Here is a 21,323-nt window from a genome sequence, read left to right on the forward strand (position 1 = left end):
CTGGGTAATGGAGTGTTCTTTCTATGCCTGAAAAGTATTCAGTAAAAAAAAAGTTTCCATTTTTCTTATGAAACCGTTTTGACCATTCACGGTCTTGCTCCTTCCTACCTCTCCGACCTACTATCCCCCTACTTACCTGCCCGAACCCTCCGTTCCTCTGGCTCCGGTCTGCTCCACATCCCCCGCCCGAACCGCCCTACCATCGATGGCCGGGCCTTCAGCCTCTCAGCCCCAAGGCTCTGGAACTCCATCCCCCAGTGCTTCGCCGCCTCCTCTCTTTCCTCCTTCAAGGCCGGTCTCAACCGTGCCTTCACCTCCCCTCTCGACTCTTTACCCCCTCCTCGCTCCCTCCCTTCCCTCCGCTCACCGTGACCATTTCCCCCCTGCTCGGGTCCCGACCCAACTGTCCAGCGCCTTGGGACGTCCTCCCGACGTGAAAGGTGCTCTATAAATGCAATCTTGTTGTTGTTGTTGTTTAGCAACAGCCCCGTTGTTTGGTTACTATCTGCACCCACTCTCAACCCAATCTCCTGATCAGTTTCCCATTCCATTTCAAAACATTTTTTTTAACAATGTAGCTGAGGTGAAACACAATATTAATATTCCCGTCTTGTGCAATTGAAGGATCTCAACCTAAAAATTGAAACATCACTAAAAATGAAGCCGGCTGCATTTGACATCACAGCAAGTTGAATTGCTTCCTCTCAGGAAATGCCTTGGGAAGCATTTCAAACACATGCGCCTTGGTGACCTGGGAAGTAATAATTTTGTGACCCTTAACCAGTGCAATTGGTAAACTCCTAGCCATAGCAGACGGCTTCCTCCAGTGGTGTTGGAAGGAAGGAAGGATGCGGTGGTGACCTCAGGGGGATTCTGCATTCAGTTAATCCAAATACAAGGACCAGGTTTATTAATTCCAGGTTGCGCAGAGATCATTATCACTGCTTGTTGGCAGTGAAGACATAGTTTTATCATGTTATATTTCAGGATAATGGACACTCAGTGAGTTAGCAACATGTGACTCAGCAACAAGTAAAAGATTGTGTTGAGTGCATCCTCTGCTCTCGATGTCCTCTTGACATTTACTCATTCCTCTGTTAGCAGAGACTTAAAAGTCCTGCGTAGTTCCAACAAATACTGCAGTAGCAATATGTTTGCACTAACCAACCAGTCATACTCTGGTCAGACCACACCTAGAGTATTGCATCCAGTTCTGGTTCCATGATATGAGCGAGACATTCCTCCTCTGTTCAGATCGAAATCCGTAACCCCACACATATTTTTTCTAATCATCTACATCCATTGATTGTCACCAATACTAGACTGATAACAGATCAAGATTTGGTCATACGGGTGTTGAATGGTTTAGTCTGGCTCTGAACCGAAGTCTTCTCATTTATTAACCTCCCTTTTTCGTCTCCTGTGTTACAGACTCAGCCTGTGCCAAATCCTATTGCTTACTACATGCACCGATCACCGTGGTGGTTCCATTCCTTCGAAGTTCTTGGCAATCATTTAATTGAGCTGGTTGTGCCATTCTTCCTTTTCCTGGGCCGCCGGATGTGTGCAATCCATGGAGTTCTCCAGATTCTATTCCAGGTACCTTTCTAGATTTTGTGCCTCTTCTGGCAGTCTGTGATCACATGGCACAATCTCCCTTGCTAAAACGCTCACGTGAAATAATAGCGTGTGTGGATTTCAGTCGCGGGAAGATAATCTGATCGGCCACCAACATCACGCAGCACAGGTTTGGTTAACAGAGTGAGTTTGGTTTCTTTTCTTCTTCAGCGCAACGTTTTCTCTCCAGGGCGCTTGTCGAATGAGTTTAAGAGCTTATCCACAAGAGCTTATTTGTGCGTTTGATGGAGGGAATCACTTAGAGTGTAAAATAGATCATGAAAACAAAACAAACTTAAGGTGCTTTACAATTTAGATAATAATAATAATCCCTACATTTGGTATAGCGCCATGTTGCAACTTCAAGCCTTATAATGAGGACGTAGTGTACAGGCTGATAACGCTTTCTCCCCAGTTAATTGCTCAAACTTAGAAATTGGTGGTAACCTTGCCTGCTTGTGTTCAGATACATTTATTGAATCTCAACTGACTCAAAAACAACAGCCATGTTGTTAAGGGTACCAGCTGCAAGAACATGCTCTTATATTATTTTGCCTTTTAATCGTGCGCTTTATATTCAGAGTGTGTTACATTCCGAGGTGGGAGGGGACAGAATGAAGCCAAACTGTGTCCAGACCTCGAATGCCAAGAATCTGAAACTGATGTTGGTGTTAGATTTTTACATTAAAGAACTGCTTATTTACCACATCCGGAGTCACGTGGTTTGCTCTGAAGGATGCAGTTTCATTCTCCAGCCATGAAGTTTCCACGTTGGCCTTGTGAATTGATCAAAGATCAGCTGAATGCTTTTAGAAAAGGAGACAGGTTATTTTTCGCCCGACACTGAATTATGCATGGTGTGTCTGTACTCATTGAGAGACTCCGTTTGTGTTTTATTTACCTCAATACCATTTCAGTGTAATTGCCAAGCAAAGTAATAATATAAGAAGAAGAATCCTTGCATTTGATATAGCACTATTCATTTCTTCTAAACGTTTCAAAGCGCTTCACAGGATATCCTGTAAAGTGAATTGACTATATATTTATGGGCGAAACGCGGCTGCCAATTGCGCACAGCAGCGTTCCACAAACAGTCGTGGATTGAAGTGACCAAATTATTATTATTTGTTTATTTCTTGAGGGGCTATTATCAGGTGTGTGGAGTAAGGAAACTTGCCCAAGGTTTCACCCTGATGGGAATTGAACCTAGGTCTCTCGCTTGCGAGGCGAGTGCTCTAACCATTGAGCTACAGGACTCCTCAGTACTTAAAAGTACTTTTAATAATGGTTTTATTTGAATAAATGGAGTTGAGGTGTCGCTGTCTCCACCTTTTTCAGCACATTTCAGCCATTCGCAGCCAAAGATATGCAGCCAGAAAAGCTTGGTTCTGGTCCATTTCTTCCAAATTATCCAACTTCAGTCTGGCCTCACACTCCTGATAAATTGGCTGCTTCAGCTCTTACCTTTCCAAGAGGTTGTGAGTGCCCCCAAAACAGCCCTTTTCTTAGAAATGATGCCGAAATGGCCTCTTTAAGCAAAACTGCCTGAGATCCTCAACAACATGAGAGTTGGTACTGGGAGAGAAAAACTCTCTTCTCTTTTCGAATAGTGCCACGAGATTAATGTGCACCTGAACAGGCAAACAGAATCTTGGTTTAATGTCTCATTTAAAAGACGGCACCTCTGACAACGCAGTGGTGCCCCGAGTATTGCACTGGAGTTTTGGCCTCGACTATGAGCTGAAACGTGTGGGGGAGATTGAGCCCACAAACTTCTGCCCATTCACATATAATTCTTGAATAGGTGAGTGAAATATCAAATTGTATGTTACTTGCCCCCTTGGCTTGGCTGCTGCAGGGATGTTGGTTTGGTTATTAATGTACATTAGTACAGCAAATTGAGTTGCAATTTAATGAAACATTATCTCCCAATATATAGCCCACACCTGGATTATTTATGGGAAAATATCAGGTACAGTATATCTTTCCACGAACACCCCCTGGAGCAAGTCACTTATACCAGTTGGGCTGCACTTCACACACTTTCTTTTAAACTTCATTAAGATTGCCCATTTATTTTTGGATAAACAAACAGTTGATTAGTGAAACAATAACTAAGGATGAAAAGATTGCACACTTATAAGTGAGAGGAAGATGGACATTATGATCTGTGATTAATAAAACCACAGAGAAGTCAGGAAAACCAAGCTGGCAAAATCTTGAATGCTTAACTAGTCACAGTGATTGATGGATTATTCCGAGCTGGTCTCCATATTCTGTTACATCTACCCAATCTAGCCTGGAGAAAGAAAGCTACCATTTCACATGTTAGAATTTTCTCAAAGTCTATACCATGCTTTGATGCATCAGTATCCTGTTGCCTCTCCCCCTACCCCCCCCTCCCGACTACTAAGGGATTGTTTTAACAATAACAATATGGTCATGAGAAACTCCTGCTTAATATTTAAGTTTATAATTTTGTTCTTTAGTTCTGCTCTTGTAGTCAAGGTCTCTGGGCTATGTATCTAGTGATTTAAAGACCGTGGATTATTTTTCTCCCCCTAACCCCACCCCATCTTTTTTTCTAATGTGAATTTCAGCTCTGTGAGCCTCTCCTTTCCAAAATCAGCCATTCTGCTCTCCTCTAACCTCCCTCTGCGTCATTGCCCAAAACGTCACACAATGGGGACTAACGACAAAACATTACTGACGTGATATTACTGATATGTGCCTTTGGTCACCCTCCTACCCCAACCCTCCCCCACCCTCTACCCTTCCTGATCCCAACTACCAACTCGGGTGCAGATCCCTAACAGTACAGCTCCTTGGGACGTCCTCCTGACGTGAAAGGCACCATACAAATAAATGTAACTTGTTGTTGGTATTATTCTCAGTGACGCCATCCATGGAGCTGGATCACGTGCCTGTTTTGGCAGATTGCGGCTTTTGTCTTGTGGTTGGCTGCGTAGCGGGGGAGAAACAGCTCAGAGCAAGAGTTCTGCTGTTCCTATACAACAACAACTTGCTTTATGCAGCGCTCTTCAAATAGGATAACGTCTTTGCAAACTTCTACAGTAACATTGCGACACTGTGTTCGACTGGGAATGCATCTGGGGGTAAATATTTACCATTCTCACCCGAGAGTTTCATTTCCTTCTAAAGTACTGGGTCTGTAATTGCTGGAATGCTTTAAAGGCTGTTGATTTGTGAGTTAAAAGCAGCCCTGCGCTAAAGTACATCTTTCTCTCTTTACTTGCACCAATCAAAGAGCTGCAAATTGGAATGGGTTGAGAAAAACTCCTCGTAGAATTTGTGGCTTAGGAAGCGATCTAAAAACGTAGTTGTGTATGTATAAAAAAATTCTGTTTCCTGTCTGTGGCTTTGCCTGGTATTGTGGGATGACCACAGTAGTTATTTTTCTGTGTCTGTACTAAACTAGCTCAGATTTTCTAAACAGGAATATGAGGAGGAGTAAGGGTGGGGGGCGGGTGGGAGAGGTTTAAGTGAAATTAGTTCAATTGAATTATAAGTTGATTTCCATCTCTGTTTTGTTGACATGACGTGAAGTCATCTTATCACCGTGATCCCCGTGGTCTTTGTAAAAGGCTGTGAGGCGTTAATGTGTGTGGTCGGAAGTCCCCACTGTTCGGTGTGACGCACCAACACAATTCCCAATTTGCGACTCAGCCAGGATTAATGATTCCCGTAACCTGAGACATTGTTCCAAATGGACTTTAATATCCATTCCAGCCACTTCACCATTTAGCCAACAGTTTTAAAACGTCACTCGAGCAACAATGGTACCTTAGGCTTGGCATCACGTCGATGACTGTGTTGCCGAGACTGGGAATAGCCTATAAGGTGAGTGGCCGTCAATCTGATCACAGCACGCTGTCACACCAGTGCACGGCCTAGTTAGTACCTTCAGCTGGTTTTCGTTGATAGCCTTATATAATGATTTATCGGTGATTAAAATGTTGCTGAACTGAATCACAGCTCTGAACTACCATTTAAAACCTCTGGGACTCGGGTATTTAAGTGCATTAGCAGGAATATAAGATCTTGTTGGGGTGCTGTAAGTCATCAAAATACACCCAGAAGTGGTCTTGACATAAACTAATTAAAAAGAGTTGTTTTGTTACTGAGCAAGTCATTCATTGTTAAAACAAAGATTCCTGTGGAAATTTCCTGGTAGCTTTAAAGAGAACTTGTGGTCCAATTTATAATATATATATATTTATATGTGTGTGTATATATATGTCTTTGTATGTACAGTATACATATACATAATATATATATAAAAAAATCAAAGTAGGCTGAAAATATATTATTCGAGGAAGGAACAACCTTTCAGTATCCAAGAAATGTTTTTAATTGTTAAAAAATAACCCTCACCAAATCCTTAATTCTATAAAGTCCAAGTCTGTCCAAGACAAATATTGCTTCCCTTTCTGGAGAGAGTTTTCTGGGATCACTCTCCAGATTCTGGCGTGGTGGTCTATCTATCTAATGTGATTCTTTTAATCTACAACCTCCTTTCTCCAAATCCACCCATCTTTCCCCCTATTTATCAATACTACTATTGTCATTGCTTCTATTTTGTTCTCATCAAGCTCCATACTTTGCCTCTTCCGTTTATTTTCTTCAAATCCAAACTCGAGCCAAGTTCTCCAGAGCACTATATAAGTGCAAGTTGTTGTTGTTGTTGGCAGCAACTCAAATTCATTCAGGAATTTGGAGCGCTCTAGTTTGCTCGGTTTCCGTAACTTGGAACTTGAGATCACAGAAGCTTCTTGTTCCTAATTTGTCTGATGCTCAATCCTCATCTTTCCAATCTTGATGGTTCCCTTCACCCCAATACAAAATTAATTTTATTCCCAAAATACGCTATGAACAGCCCTGCCTCAAGTCCCGTTCAGTCACAATTATTTTCTGTAAACTGTTTGGCAACTATCATTCTTGTGTTAACCATACTAACGCTTTGAGTTATCAGCAATGGCCTCATTCCCGCTAACTGTCAAGATCATGGAATTTGCTGAGAGCTCTGTCCACTACTCTGTTAAATTAGTCGTTAAAAACTTGTAGGTTAAAAAAAATGGCTGGCTGGCACTTTGTTTCAACGAATGCTTCAAACGACTTATTGGTCCCTGGATTTTATGGCTTCTTATCCACTCCAGATGTTCAGAAATTTGAGAATTTGCTAATATTGTGAGATTTTATGCAATCAAAAATCAAATGTTTTTTGATAGGCCAAATCTAAACTTAAATACATGTAAAGAAAGTGTGATATTTTATCCAATGGGTAAATAAATCAAAATGACCAACTTGGTGAAGATATTAATGGACTTCAGGAACAAGCCACACAGATGCAATATCCTTTCCACGATCCCCCTTCCTTCCCCAAGCGGTGGATTATTTGAGGGTGAAAATTTCTCTCACAAATGATTTGTGTGGTGCTGCTTAGGATTTACGATTGGTTCGCTCTTTTAAAAGTAAGCCATTTTCTGACTCTAAAACCAAACACATTCCTTAAATAAATCATTGTTCTACGGTATGGGACTTCACTGAAAATCTCTGCACGCACCCCTGTGATACAGGAGCCCACTCAGCTACGGGCTATTGTCTGTGTTTCCTCAGCACTGAAAGCACTGAAAGAGGGTAAAGTTTGAGTCTACAGCTTTGGGGATATGAACTAATGACCAAGTCTGTTCCCCACTCTAACCCCACAGTTTGAAGAGAACAGTTCATCTCTCGATCTAGTTATTTGTTGCTTTACAGTGCAAGCCTGACTCAGCTGGTAGCAGTCTCGCCTCTTGAGTCAGCTTGTTGTTGGGTTCAAGCCCCATGTTGGGACTTTGAATGTGTAGTCTAACACTTCAATGCAGGGCTGGGGAAGTGCAGGATGGCTGGAGGTGCCATCCTTTGGATGAGATGGTAAACCGTTAAACCCCCCATGGCAGCATTCGAATAGAGAAGGGAGTTTCTCCCAATATCCTGGCCAACAGTCCCTAGAATAAAAAAATATTATTCACTTCAAGGCTGTTTGTGAGACATTGCTGTGCGCAGATTGGTTGCAGGGTTCACCTCCAAACGCACAGTCACTACACTTCACAGAAAACACTGCGAACTGCTTTGAGATGGTTTGTAGTCATAGGGCACTTTATCGGATGGGTGTAAGGCTTATTACAAGGATTATTATTTGTGAAGAATTGTACGTTATCTGGATTGCCAGCTAGCTTTACAAGCACAGAGCTGAATTCCCCTCTGTAGGGAAGTGGAATCAACGTTTTTTTAATTGCGCTCTCAGCCTGCTGAAATTGCAGGGAATGAGCGCAGCGGTGAATCACAGGGTCGCTACGTTCCGCGTTTCATTCTGTCGTCTTTCCCAGTGACTTGAATTTCAGATCTCTCTAAAGCCACACACTTAGCCATTTCAACTGTTAGTCACAATTACTGCAGATGCATTACCTCCCGCTGTAGGCAACATCTAAAAACGTTGGTGTAACACTAACCTGCCACAGCCCGGCTCAAGTGGTTCTAGGGCAGCTAAACAAAAGAAACTTGAGACTCCTCAGATTTGTCTTCTGTTCTTCGGTATGAACCTTTGAAAAGCGATGGCAAAAGGAGGGAAGGTGGAAGAAGTTCAGCGTTGACGTTTTGCCCGGAGGTTATTGCTGCCGCAGGACATGTCACGAGTTGATGTCTAAGTGACGATACTCAAGACGAGCCATAGGGAAGGAGTGCCCTCCAGCTAATCCTTCAGCACTGAAACTGGATGCTGTCCACTCAGCAAACTTTACTGCACCTGGGATGTTTTAGTTCTCTGAACCTTTCTGTGAGTGACCAGCAGATAGAAATTCACTGCGCAGGAGAAGGCCATTCGGCCCATTGCGTCAATATGTGATATACAGGTTGTTATACAGGTGGAGTCCTGTAGCTCAGTGGTTAGAGCACTCGCCTCGCAAGCGAAAGGACCTGGATTTGATTCCCGGGCAAGGCGAAATGTTAGGCAAGTTGCCGTACTCCACACGCATCTGTTTACCTAGCAGTGAGCAGGAACCCGGTTGTTAGTTGATTGGTAGATTTCTTTTCCAGGGGTAATAATTCCTTCAAAAAAAATAATTTGGTCACTTAATCCACGACTGTTTGTGGGACCCTACTGTGCGCATTTGGATGCTGCATTTCGCCCACAAAATATACAGTCAATTCCCTTTACAGTATATTCTGTGAAGCGATTTGAGACGTCCAGAAGATGTGCTAAGGTGCTATATCAAATGCAAGGATTATTATTATTATTATTATGCTTATTGTGAGATGTATGTTATGGTGATCCGAGATTTGAAGTAAAAAGCAACCAGTAAGAGTAAATTTTTTTTTAGCGCAATCAACCATTCCAGTTTTGTTGACCCTTCTGGCGATGGCTATTGTTTATGTTTGTCTGACATTGCTTGTCACGGGCATCACAGTTTGACCGGTCTAGGGTATGTGGGAAGCTGAGTTTTGGAAGTGGAGCAATCTATCATTCTCAAGAAGTAACTCTACTGGGAACTCACTTCGCCAACGCCCACAGAAGCACAAATACGCATTTGGGAAGTTGGGAATTGTGTCCTATTTCCTGAAATTCCCATCTGCGGAATGCCAGGTCGTCACTGATGTCGCCTGTGAGTATGCCGTGCTATGTGCGGGCACTGTTTCCGTGGTCACTTCCTGGTTCCTGGGATACTTATGGCGCTTCCTGTGCACATTGACACGCAGGAACAACAACAACAAGATTCCATTTATAGAGCGCCTTTCACGTCGGGAGGACGTCCCAAGGCGCTGAAAGTGACATCAGCAACGCTTCTTGCAGAAATTGATGCCAACAGCAATTTCACAAAATAGGAAGTTGCCCGTGTTTTTACAGTAGGAAGCTGGCACATCAGCTTCAGAAGCTAGGTGTACAGGAAGTTCAGGTACACCTGCACCCTCAGCAAATCAGGGCTCAACCCATGCACTACAGCACCACAATGAGTTTCCTTGGGAGAAAGCCATTTGTTCTATTTTTCCCAGAGAGCACGTGCAAGATCTTCTTTCCCATTTTGAGACGTTCTCCTTCTGGCAATCTTAAAATCTTACGTCTCTTCTTGAGCCACCACAGAAGCAGAGCTCGTAAAAGTAAATTCTGATTCAAGCATAAAATGTTCCACAATTAGCTGACTTCCAGAGCTCACCATTTGGCGTTTCAGCCAAATGGGCTTCACCCAAGGATGCCAAGACAGCATGGAACTCTAATCACTCTTGTGTAAAAGGACATGTTTTTGTTAAGTGTTGCCAGTCCTTTTTATTTGGTTTGAACGGACGAGTGAATGATTAAATGCAAAGATCTTCAGGCTGGATCTTTCAATCTGGACGTTTATAGATTTCTGGATGTTTATTGGCATGAGTTGCCAGGTGTGCCAACACCCTGACTTGGTATAGACGTAGTCAGTATGACACAGCTCTTTCCTGACCTGGAAATTCGGTGTATCCCAGAAAGTTAAGCAAGTTTTTTTAAGAATTTTTTTTTTAATATTCTGCATTAATAATGTTTGCATTTGACATAGCGCACTATCACATTGTTTAACTGTTTCAAAGCACTGCTATCCATGTAGGATATTAAGACAACAGTGGACACTGCCATTGCAAGCAGAATATTTCTTCCACTGAAATAGATGCATGTCTTACCAGAATAGTTTTTAAATGATGTCACAAGACTTAGTTGGAAAGACTCTCAATCTTTCAGAAAACACAGCTATTTTACACCGATTTGCTTCCCATGTTATACACCGATCTTGTGATCTGCCCGGAAGGAGCAGTCAGTCATTTGCAATCATGGGCTCACTCAGCTGATGCACGGACACGTAGGCAAGCCTGCTGTTAGCACTGGCGCCAGCTACAGGCGGCATCCACCACAGAGGCCAACTCAGGCCTGCTTAGACCACAGGTTTTAGAGAATGGGAAGATACACACGGCCCTTTGAATGTCACAAATAAGGGAATAAAACTACTTTCCCTTGTGCTGTCTCGTGTGATGAAAGTTGCAAGGGGAAAGGGATTTTCTCCGCAGCAGTCAGCTTTCACACATTAGGCATTTGGCTGGAATTGTATTCTGATTTAAGTGCTCTCTCTCTCACCCAGGGCAGTGCTGGGGGCGAGAGAGGAATAGCGGGGGTGGGGGGTTGGGGGGTGGGGGGAGGAGAGTTTCCAATCTTTGCTCCTCTTCACCCCCAGCCCTGCAGGATAGCCTGTGTTCCTGGATGCTGACTGTGGACAGAAGCTGATAGGTTCCCTAGGGGGGGAAAGAAATACTTCCAGGTGTGTGTCCTAAAGCTGCTCTTCACACCCTTCATTCAATCTCGTCTCTTTGTCCTTGTTGCCTTGTTGTATTTGACAGCAATGTTTACCGTAACAACCTACTTGAATGTCTTACGTACCTCTTTTATAAGGAACCCAGTGAAATTGAGTTTTTGAGGTTGACAAAACCTGGTTTATTCAGTGCTTCTTCTACACTCAATTAACAGTCAGTAGGTTGGTGAGGTGAACATAGGGGTGGGGGGATCTTGCTCATCTTGCTCAGTATACACTGGGCTCTGGCTAGGCTGGGGCTAATGGAACTGCTTCAATTCTGGTCCCAACAGCCTGTGGGCACTGCCTAGACGCTAAAGACAGTGCAGAGGATACCAACGAGCTTCATTGAACCCGATATGAAAGAGCCTGATGCTGTAACTTGAGGACAGTAGGGCAGAAGTTCTGGGTGGATGAGCTCAGTAGAGCCGAAGAGCTCGGTTGGTCTTGCGTACCATGGCCAGCCCATTCTGATGGAATCCAGCAACAACAACTTGCACTTACATAACACCCTCCACGCAGGGTAGCATCTCAGAGCGCTTAACAGGGGCGGAGCCTGACTCCGAGCCGGGGGGAGGGGCTAGGTGGCCGTAAGAACAGTCGAAGAGGAAGGCTTTCAGGCGGGACTTGAAAAAGGGGAGAGAGGGGGCAAGGTAGAGGGATTGAGGGAGAGCGTTCCAGAGTTTCGGGGCGCAGTGGCTGAAAACGAGACCTCCAATGGTGGGGCGGAGGGTGCGAGGGACGAGCAGGAGGCCAGTTGAGCTGAGGCGCCGGGTGGTGGATTGGGGAGTGAGGAGGTCGGAGAGGTAGGGCGGTGCCAGGGAGTGAAGGGATTTGAACATGAGTGTGAGGATCTTGAAGTCGATCCGTTTGGTGATGGGGAGCCAGTGGAGCCTGGGCCAGAACTGGTGAGATGTGGGTACGGAGTTTGGTCCGGGTCAGTATGCGGGCGGCATCCGTGACTCTTTGAGAAATATCGCCATTAAAAGGTCATGACTCACAAGCCAGAGTGATGGGTTTTGTTCAGTAAACTGGTTTTTGTTTCTCTAAAAACATTTGACTTCCTTTATGTCTGAACCACTGCCCACTTCCCCCACTTTTAACGAGGAGAGAGTCATCAAGGTCTGGGACGTAGACACCTTCAGTGACTTGTATTTGCCAGCGTTGGTTGGCCTACGGTAGCTTAAGGCACTCGTGAAGGCAGACCTGCTCCTTCCTGCCTGTTCTTTCCCTTCCCTCATCCATGAAGCACGCACCGTTCCCTGGCCGATGGAGCAGACAGTTGATGATCTGCTCCCGCGTCCCTGCCAATATCACAAGTCACAAGAACTGCCTGGGTGACCCAGTCACCAATGGCCGAGGGGCAGGTGCCTTGCTAGTTTTACAGCACAGTTTTGGAGCACTGCCATCTTGCGCTACTTAATAGCATTCAGCTCTTCTCAGTAATTATACAGTGCAGACTGAATGAAACAAATGAGCTAGATTCCTCCTGAGGGAATGAATGTCGCATTGCATTGGCGGCTCCTGACAGTATCTCCATAAAATAACAAGAGTCTCGAGTATTGTCGCAGATTACAGTAAATTAGCAGGGACTAGCTGCTCTCGTCTCCTACTGTTCAGTCCAAGACTGCATCTGCTGGAAGCGCAAACGGATTTTTGCCTGTCATCTGGTAAAGGCCAGAGAACTCAAAACATTTATCAAGCCCAATGTCATCTGGAGATAGTTTCATGGAAACAGATTGTGACTTTATGGGCAGGATGAGGCATGTTAAAGGAAATGTCACACATTTGTTTTCAATAGTTCCAAATGCAGCTGGAAACTTGATCCAAAGAGATGGCTGTAATTATCAATTACCATATAAATGATTTTTTATTTATTTTTAATTATAGGCTGTGTTGCAGGAACAGAAATAAGTGGCTTTTTTTTTTAAAAAAAGGCTAAATTTAAATGAAATGGAACCAGCTGTTGGGGTTGGGGAGGGGGTGGAATGTATCAGAAAACTTTGCAATAGCTGTCCCGAAAACCATTGAATGGTTTAATCTAAATCAAGTTCCGTGTTTGTCTTGTTTTGAGGAAGTTAAGTGGAAGTTTTTGATTTGAGAAGTTGTCATCGTGGAAATACCACTGATTAAAAGTAGACTCTTCCGAAGGAAATGGTAAGAAATTATTTAATCGCTCCAAGGAGTGTGGACTTGCGTTGTAAGGATAATGCTTATTGGTTCCACTTCTGCATTCAGTGTTGCAGTGACTCTCTTTAATTTGCCCCTGCACCCTCTATCTTGGATTTGCCGGCGCCTTATCACGGCGTTGAAATTTCTGAAAGCGCTTCACAAGGATTTTACAGTAGGGTGTAGTGACTGTATATTTGTAGGCAGCCTATTTGCCCACAGTAGTGCTGCACAAGCAGTCATGAAAAGAATGAACAATCTTATGTGAAGGGATTGTCAGCCAGGATCTCTTTTAAATCTTTAACGTCCACCTGAACAGGCAGACCTCACCCAAGGAACCGTTCTTCATGTGCACTTAGACACTGATTGTCGACAGATTCCTCCCGGGGAATGTGCCCATTTCACACAACTTGATGTGGACCACATGTCCTCTGGAACAGTGCCAGGCAAGAGTAATGCCCTTTGATACAGCCCATCCTCAGCACAGGGGATCAATGGTCATGAGCCTTGGAAAACACGGCACAACACGCAGGCAAACGTTTTATAATTGGATATCAATAAATGTGTAGGCAACAATGTTTTAGGTCTTTGTACTTATTCTTTGATAGTAACAGCCTGGTATCAGGTTTGTATAAAGTGCATTTATGTGAATCAGAACCAGCTGTTCCTTTTGAATTATGTTTAGATCGGGGTTAGTTGAAAATGGGCACGTTAACTTCACCGCAGGATAGGAGATATTGACTAACATTACCTTACCTGGTAATGTGTGTGGATAAAAATAAATGGTGCTCTCGGGGGGGGCGGGGGGGCGGGCAAAGGTCAGATTCTGTCCTGAGCATAATGCCTTTCTTCCTCTGCTTTCTCAGGCAGGTTCACTGTATCTTTACCAAAACACTGTCTCTTCAGGTGCCCCCACCTCAGGGCTCAGGAGAGTCTCTGTTCAGATGCATGTTGTGAGCTTCGAATGATTTTTAATAAGTGCTCAAATTACTGGCTGTGGGTCAGAGCCAGACCGTATAAATGGCTGCCAGTCCTATGGCCTGCCAAACAGGTCGCAATTTGTGTGCGTGTGCTTGCGATTGCTTCCTGTGACATTTATTGAAGTTGGCACTTAAACTATTGGGTTGTGAACTGTTTAATTTGAAGTTATGTGTGTGCGTTATGTTGGTTTGCTTGCAATTCGCTTGAAACAGCAGGGGAAAAGCATCAACCGACCGGAGTTAGTTCACGGTAACTAAGAGATGTGTGCGTGCATTTGTTAGAATTACAGGGGGCTCCAAACAGACCGATAGTGTGCAGTCTGTGTGAAATACTAGATACGTGGGAGTTTATAAGGCTGACATTCGTCTGTGCGGGTTCTGGTGATATGGTAAACCACAGGAGGAAAGTTCAAGCCCTTTTGGAGTCTTCGGAGCCTCAATGAGTGAACTCAAGGTTTGAATCCTATTTCATCTTGTGTGACACTACACTAATTTCCTCTCTGTTGCCCCACCCTGCAGCAGCCAAGAGAGCAGAAAATGTTCACTCCTCAGCCTTTGCCAACGTCACTTTCTGCAAAGCCGATAGGAGATTCCAACAGCTTATCGCAATTAGACCTGTTTCCCCCCCCCCCCCCTTTACCCTCCTCATGACGACTGGGAGGTCACGCCCTACCCAGTACCCAGAAACCCCAGCCTTCTGCGTTGTCCTGGCACACCATGACTTCATGTTCCATAGAACATCTGTAGAGGGGAATCATTCCCAGTTTCTTTATCAAATTAAGATTTAAAGATATTGCTCCCGTGAGTGTTCTTTCTTCTGGAGAGAGCAAAATGCCTTTGTTCACCCAGATTCGAGCCCCAAGACAACAGCGGTGGTCTCCAATAGCAAACCCATCACCCCCACCACCCACCGCTTGACTGATAATATTAAATAGTGATAAACAAATAATAATCATCTTTGGATTGGGTATAGCGCCTTTCACTTTGGGAGGCTATAGTGCAGCGTTTTATGAGATTACACTGTGAAGTGTAGTGACTGTATCTTTTCCAGCACTCTATTCCCATTCAGTGACCGAACAGAGAAATCTGCTTGCTCGCAAGCATGCCTTCTTGTAAGCAGTACTGTACAGAGGCTGAGAGTAAAGCTGCTTAGGCACAGTTCCGTTTGCAGGAGATTTAGGTAGAACCTGAGAGAACTAACATTTGAACAAATTACAATCGATTTTTCTCAAGAGAATCAATTTCCTTCCGTTCCGCTTGACTTAGTCTCGTTGTATATGTTGACAGAGCAACGCAGGACTAATGGGGCCATTCAACAGCCCTGGCAGCTACCTGGTGCCTTTCCTCTTGCATTTTGATTCAAACCTCCTTCAAACTGTCCCTGCTTAAGAGAGCTGTAATGTCGTAATTATCGTGGAGCATTTGGAACAATCTCCAATTAGAGCCTAATATAAAATTCCAAAGTTTGCAATCTTTTCTAGGTGCTCTCTGTACGTTTCTCAGAACACACACATCCAGTGGCTCTCCTTCATTGAAACCAGCTGTGCTGTGTAACAGGCAGTAAATCTGAGCTCTGGTTCCTTCAGCGCTCACTAACTGCTTGCTTGCAACAAAGAGGTTAAAGTTTGCTGGGGGTGGCGAGGGGGGGTGGGCAGAATGATGCACCACCCGCTAAAACTAAAACAGTACCACTGGCCGATACGCTGGCTCTCACTTGCGGATTCAGAGCGCACTGCGTGCACGCTAACGCCAGGGCGTGCGTTCGCTGCAACCTTGCACAGCGTTTGTGCCGATAGAACGCAGCCTTCATATCTGGGTGCATGAGCACGGCGCCCCCATCACCAGCACAGCTTGCCCTGCTGTCAGAGACCAGCTCTTCTGCACAGTTGCCCTTGTAAGTGACATCTTTTGCCGCCTGTTTGTACAGGCACTGACACCGAGACCTGCTGGAGATACAGAGGGACGGACAGAATTTTAACCGATTCACAATCCTCCGTTAGTCTCCCTTCGCCTCTAAAGTAGCCTCTGATTTTGCTGTAGTTCTGCTCAGTGCAGCTTTCCTGCTGATCCGATGATCTCAGCTGAAGGACGGAGGAAAGGAACCCTGGAAAAGTATTAGACTAGTGAAATGAATTAAAGCATCACGACTCCCTCCCGATTATTTCATCAAAGTCACTTTAACAAGTCCGTTTATTCAGAAACACCACCTTTGGTGCGAACATCTATGAACTAGCACTACATCCATGGTTCCTGACAGCGAGGAGGGATGTCCGTTTCTCACGACTCCATCACTCGGGACAAAGACCGTGTTTGACTCTATTGCTGGATTCAGACTGTTTGATGCTCAGTGTTTCATCTCTGGGGATCCTCTACATGTTTAGGTCGTCCTGACTCAGGTTACCCCAGCTTTTACCCCAAAAATGTGTCCGATGCTCCTAGTGCCACTCTGCAGACACGTGGAGGGTAGGAGGGTGACCGAAGGCACAGAGACAAAATAGAGATGGAGATTGTTGCAGAAGAGTAAGACTTGCCCACCGGGCGTGCCCAGAAAATTATTTAGTGAAATCTTACACATGTAGCCTAATTATACTCTTATCAAGTGAATTCATAAGCAAAATCCACTGTAGTTTTACAGACATATATCAATTCCTTGCTGCAGGTCTGTAATACATCTTTTAAGAACAAAAAGCTTTGCTCTTTTAGACTCTGAAAGTAAATTGTCAGTTTCAGCAATCTCTGTCCTTTTATCATTGTTATGCAAAGCATATTTTATTATGAGCTTGTCCATTAAGTATTGTGCTAGGGGGAGGGTTAAAATGATTGCCTTTTGCACTTTCATACTGTAGAGTACTGTACGTCCTTGGATAACAGAAGAAAGAAAATTGCAGCAACCAACTGTAATTGAATGGCTTTAGGGGGAAGTATATCTTCCTTTCTTATCTCAACAGCATTGTGAGCAGCCTAGTGGTGTCATTGCCGTGCAGCGATGGGGCTAGCTGTTTGACAGGCTTGGAAGACTCTTAAAAGATCTGTCTTGACAATGATATGACATTTTGTTTTAATGGAATCAGAGATCTGAGGGAAAGATTCTGTTCGCTTTGTGAACTACCTAGAAAATTGTCACCTGTTTGACAAGCCAACCAGCGCCCCAGTTATCACCTTTCTAAATCCATACTGTGTTTTTCCGCCAATATCTGGTGGCCTTCACCTTACCTACAAAACACACACACATTGCACTTTACAGCACCTTTCACTTTCCAACGATACCTCAAAACGCTTTGCAGGATACACTGTAAAATGCAGTGACAGTTTTCTAGGGCAAAATCTAGGTCAATAATTACCATGTTTTTATGCGTCGAAACAGGAAAACGGCTGTCCCAGAAATAAAGCCATCCACGTGCACAGAGGATTCCAGTCATCAGTTACGATCTTTCCACACTGATTAGGTTGATTTTTCTGCTTTGTGTTAGTATTTCGGTAACTCTTAATGAGTAGTTATAGAGGCTCCGGTTATAGGAAAACCTGCTTCAATGGTTAACTGGTTTGATTTGATATGACAAAGCTGAAATAAAACTTGTTTATGTTTGAAGCACCCAATCACCAGTTTACATTTGATTGCCAGTTCTTGGAAGAAGTTTCCAGAACCAGTCCCAGAAGAAGGTCAATTTCATTTCAAATTAATCTTCAGTTAAAAACCTCACTCAGAGTCTATTTCTCAGAGTGCCTTCATCTCCCATCTCGACTCTGTACCCCCTCCTCGCTCCCTCACTTCCTTCCCCTCACCCTGACCATTTCCCCCCTGCTCAGGTCCCGACCCAACTGTCCAGCGCCTTGGGACGTCCTCCCGACGTGAAAGGCGCTCTATAAATACAATCTTGTTGATGTTGTTGTTTCTCAACATAACATTCCTAAGGGTGAGAATGGTTGTAATCTGTAGATGGCATGTACGTTTAGCTATCACTCTTCTCTCATTCTTTCTTTTGTTCTTTCTTTCGTTCTTGCTTGCTTTACTTTCTGTCCTTTTTTTTATTGCTTTCCATCTTTTTAAACCTCCCCGCCCTCCAGAAAACTCTTTCAAAATTCTTCTGCTTCGCTCCCTCCCTCTCCACTTTGAAAACCCATGTAAACACTAGCTGTTTGATTGTATCTTTGGCAATCTATTCCCAACCCCTATTCCCACCCAAGTCAGGCTCCAACTCAGTCTTTGTAAAGTGTGTTGAGACATTCTCCAACTTGAAAGGTGCTGTAAAACTACAACTTGTTGCTGTTTTGCAGATTGATTTTCTTTGAATCCTTATTGAAGTCGGTGTCATTTATATTCTGACCTTCCTGCTGATGTATTTTTCTATATTAAGTAGGAACAGAGGTAATAAAATATTTTGTCTTTTACAAATACTTTTATACTCAGCAAAATTGGATGAATGTCATACAGCTTTCTTCCTGGACATTTTGATCAGTAATCATTCATCACTCTCCAAAGATTACCAGATCTTGGACCAATAATAATAAATTGGTCACTTCAATCCACAACTGTTTGTGGGACAATGCTGTGCGCAGTGGTCTGCTGCGTTTCGCCCACAAAATATATAGTCAATTCACTTCACCGTATATTCGGTGCAGCGCTTTGAGACGTCTCGAAGATGTGATAAGGCTCTATATCAAATGCAAGGATTATTATATATTATGTAAAGGAGAGATCAGAATGGTTACCATCAGACAGGGAAAGAACGAATGTCCTTTGTTGGTCCTGTGATTTCAATGTTTTTTTCCCTTTAACTTTTTACTGTAATCTTTCTCCCTCTCACTCTTCTGAAAGGAATGACTCATAGTAGTTTATATTCCAGCTCTTCACCACTATCACGGCTCCATCTCTTATAGGCCTGACCTCTCTTCACCTAGCCATCCACACACATGCACTTATTTGCTGGTCTGCCCTTAGCAAAACGGGAACTGAGTGCAGCCTCTTGACCACTGTTCTTTCCCCTTTCCCCCCAAGAACACTCTTGAGTCCTGTTATCAAAGTCTCACTAGCATCCCTTCCTGAGAGCCATCGTCATCTTGGAATGAAGACTTCCTTGTCTCTGTGGTTCACAGCCCGGCCACATCATGTCTGCGTTCGCCCATTGAGTCATCAAGGAAGATAACTTTCAAAGTTTTTTATGGCCTCAAATGCAAAAGAAATTAAACACCATAAAATACGACACTTGTATCATTAATAATGCAAATAAGATCATTCCCACCACCACCGACCTACACCCATACACATACGAAGGTCATCTCAATATTTTCCAGGAAAGTACGTGGACCGATTATTTAATCAGATCTATAAAAGAAACGTCTTGTATTGCAAGGCACAAACCAGCTCTCATTGTTTCAGAGGCAATCATGTACCTTTAGCTACTTCTGTCGAACCTGCTTTCCAGCCAGCCAATAATTTGGAACCACTTTCAGGCCCACCCCACCAAACAAACCGGTACTTCCTGTATTCCTCTGCTCCCCACTGAATCAGAAATCTATCCTCTTTTCAATACTTCAACCTGGTCAGCTGCTTAATATAGAAAAAAGAACCAGGTGGTTCTTTTGTTTTTATTCCCTCTAATTTTGTCCTTCAGGTGAGTCATTAAAGCAAGGCCCCACCTGCGCCTGTTCAGCTTGATATTAAAGATCTCTTCCATTTGAAAAGAGAAGGGAGTTTCCCCTCAGGCTGTTTGCAGGACGTCACTGTGCGCAATTTGGCTGCTGCATTCACCTACAAAACACACAGACTGTTCACTGCAGTAAATCCTACGAAGCTCTTTGAGACGTCTTGGCAACGTGTTAAGGCGCTACATTAACTGCAAGGATTATTATTATTATGTCATTTATTTCATGAATTTTTTGTAATATACAAAGCATTTTTCCCCCATTCGCTTGTTCCCAGGCCTCGGGCAAATCCCCTCCCTAGCCGGGGGGGGCTTCATGTCGCTCAGACTCTCCATATGATTTGAATTACTTGAGATGTTCTTTCCCTACAGTCCCATTGCAGGAGCCACGTGGCCTGAACTCCGCACCCACCTCCTGGTAGAGAGGAGAGATCTCCAATGTTCCAGCTTGCAGGAAATTTCCGAGGTTGCTTGCTGGCTGGCTTGCAGTCAGCTGCACAGTACGTTGCCTCTCACAATGTACCCAGCCGTTGTACACACAGGCTGCTCCCTGCCTTTCCTAAAGAAAACAATTCGTCCCCCCGTGTTTTCCTTCAATAGGTGCCTTTTTTTTTGTACATTTGTGTTTCTCTTCCCATTGAGCCGAGTAGCTGCTTCTCCTCTAATCAGAATCAGAAACTTAATTTTACTGCCAACTCCCAGTGGCCCTGTTTGGCCCGTGCACATACTGCAAGCTTGTCGGTGTGAGTTTTAACAGGATTCATTGCTGCTCATTACTAAAGGGTAGCTGCCTGCTTGTTTACTGAAAATCGGGGGCCAAGTTGTCAAGAGAGAAAATATGAGAAATAATTATGGATTTCATTACTTGCATAAGCAAAAGAGTGTCCTGGATTATTCCTTCGAGAGCAATAAATGTACGTTATTTTGTTTTACACTTCATAAAATCTCCACTAAAAACAAACTCACGTTCATTTGATTGAACAAGGCTTGCCTGTTTCTCGAGACGCAAGCTACACTTAAGGCCGTGTCTGTAACTTTGCTTCGGGACAGAGCAGCGTGGAGCCAGAGCAGTGTTCTCCAGTGCTTCTCCCTTTCATCTTTTTTGGACTCTGGTTTGAAAGGCTCACGTTTACTGCCCGGAATCTTGAGTGCTCCTGCAATTGGTTTGGAGGCCACAGCACAGGAAGAGTCCAGGACTCTTCACTCCACTCCACTTCATGTCCCGCACTTGCCACAAGATGGCAAACAGCCATGAAGCGAATGACTCTAATGAATTTATTAGGATCTTTAACATCCACCTGAACAGGCAGACAGGAGGGAAATCTCAGTTGAATGTCTCATTTAAATAACAACACAGCACTCTCCCCAGGAGTGTCAGCCTAAACTAGGAGCTCAAAGTTCCGACGTGGGCCTTCAACCCACAATGTTCTGACCCTCAGGCGAGAACGCTACCAACTGAGCCAGGCTGGCACCTGTCATTGTGGATACGGTGCATGTAAAATACTTGCCAAGTAAAAACGTTTCTCACTGGACACAAGTGCTACTGTCGTTAG

At 44.0% G+C, this 21,323-nt stretch overlaps 1 protein-coding gene across 2 annotated transcripts in view; it reads left to right on the top strand.

Moving 5' to 3' along the window:
* Positions 1-21,323, top strand: part of lmf1 (lipase maturation factor 1) — a 202,435-nt gene that overhangs the window by 150,836 nt on the left and 30,276 nt on the right. For both annotated transcript variants that reach the window (XM_007903504.2, XM_042341079.1), the window contains one exon: positions 1,432-1,599. In XM_007903504.2, coding sequence (XP_007901695.2) covers positions 1,432-1,599 — 168 coding nt within the window. The remainder of the gene's footprint in view (positions 1-1,431; positions 1,600-21,323) is intronic.

Source organism: Callorhinchus milii, unplaced genomic scaffold, assembly GCF_018977255.1.
Source record: "Callorhinchus milii isolate IMCB2004 unplaced genomic scaffold, IMCB_Cmil_1.0 Scaffold16, whole genome shotgun sequence".
NCBI lineage: Eukaryota > Metazoa > Chordata > Chondrichthyes > Chimaeriformes > Callorhinchidae > Callorhinchus > Callorhinchus milii.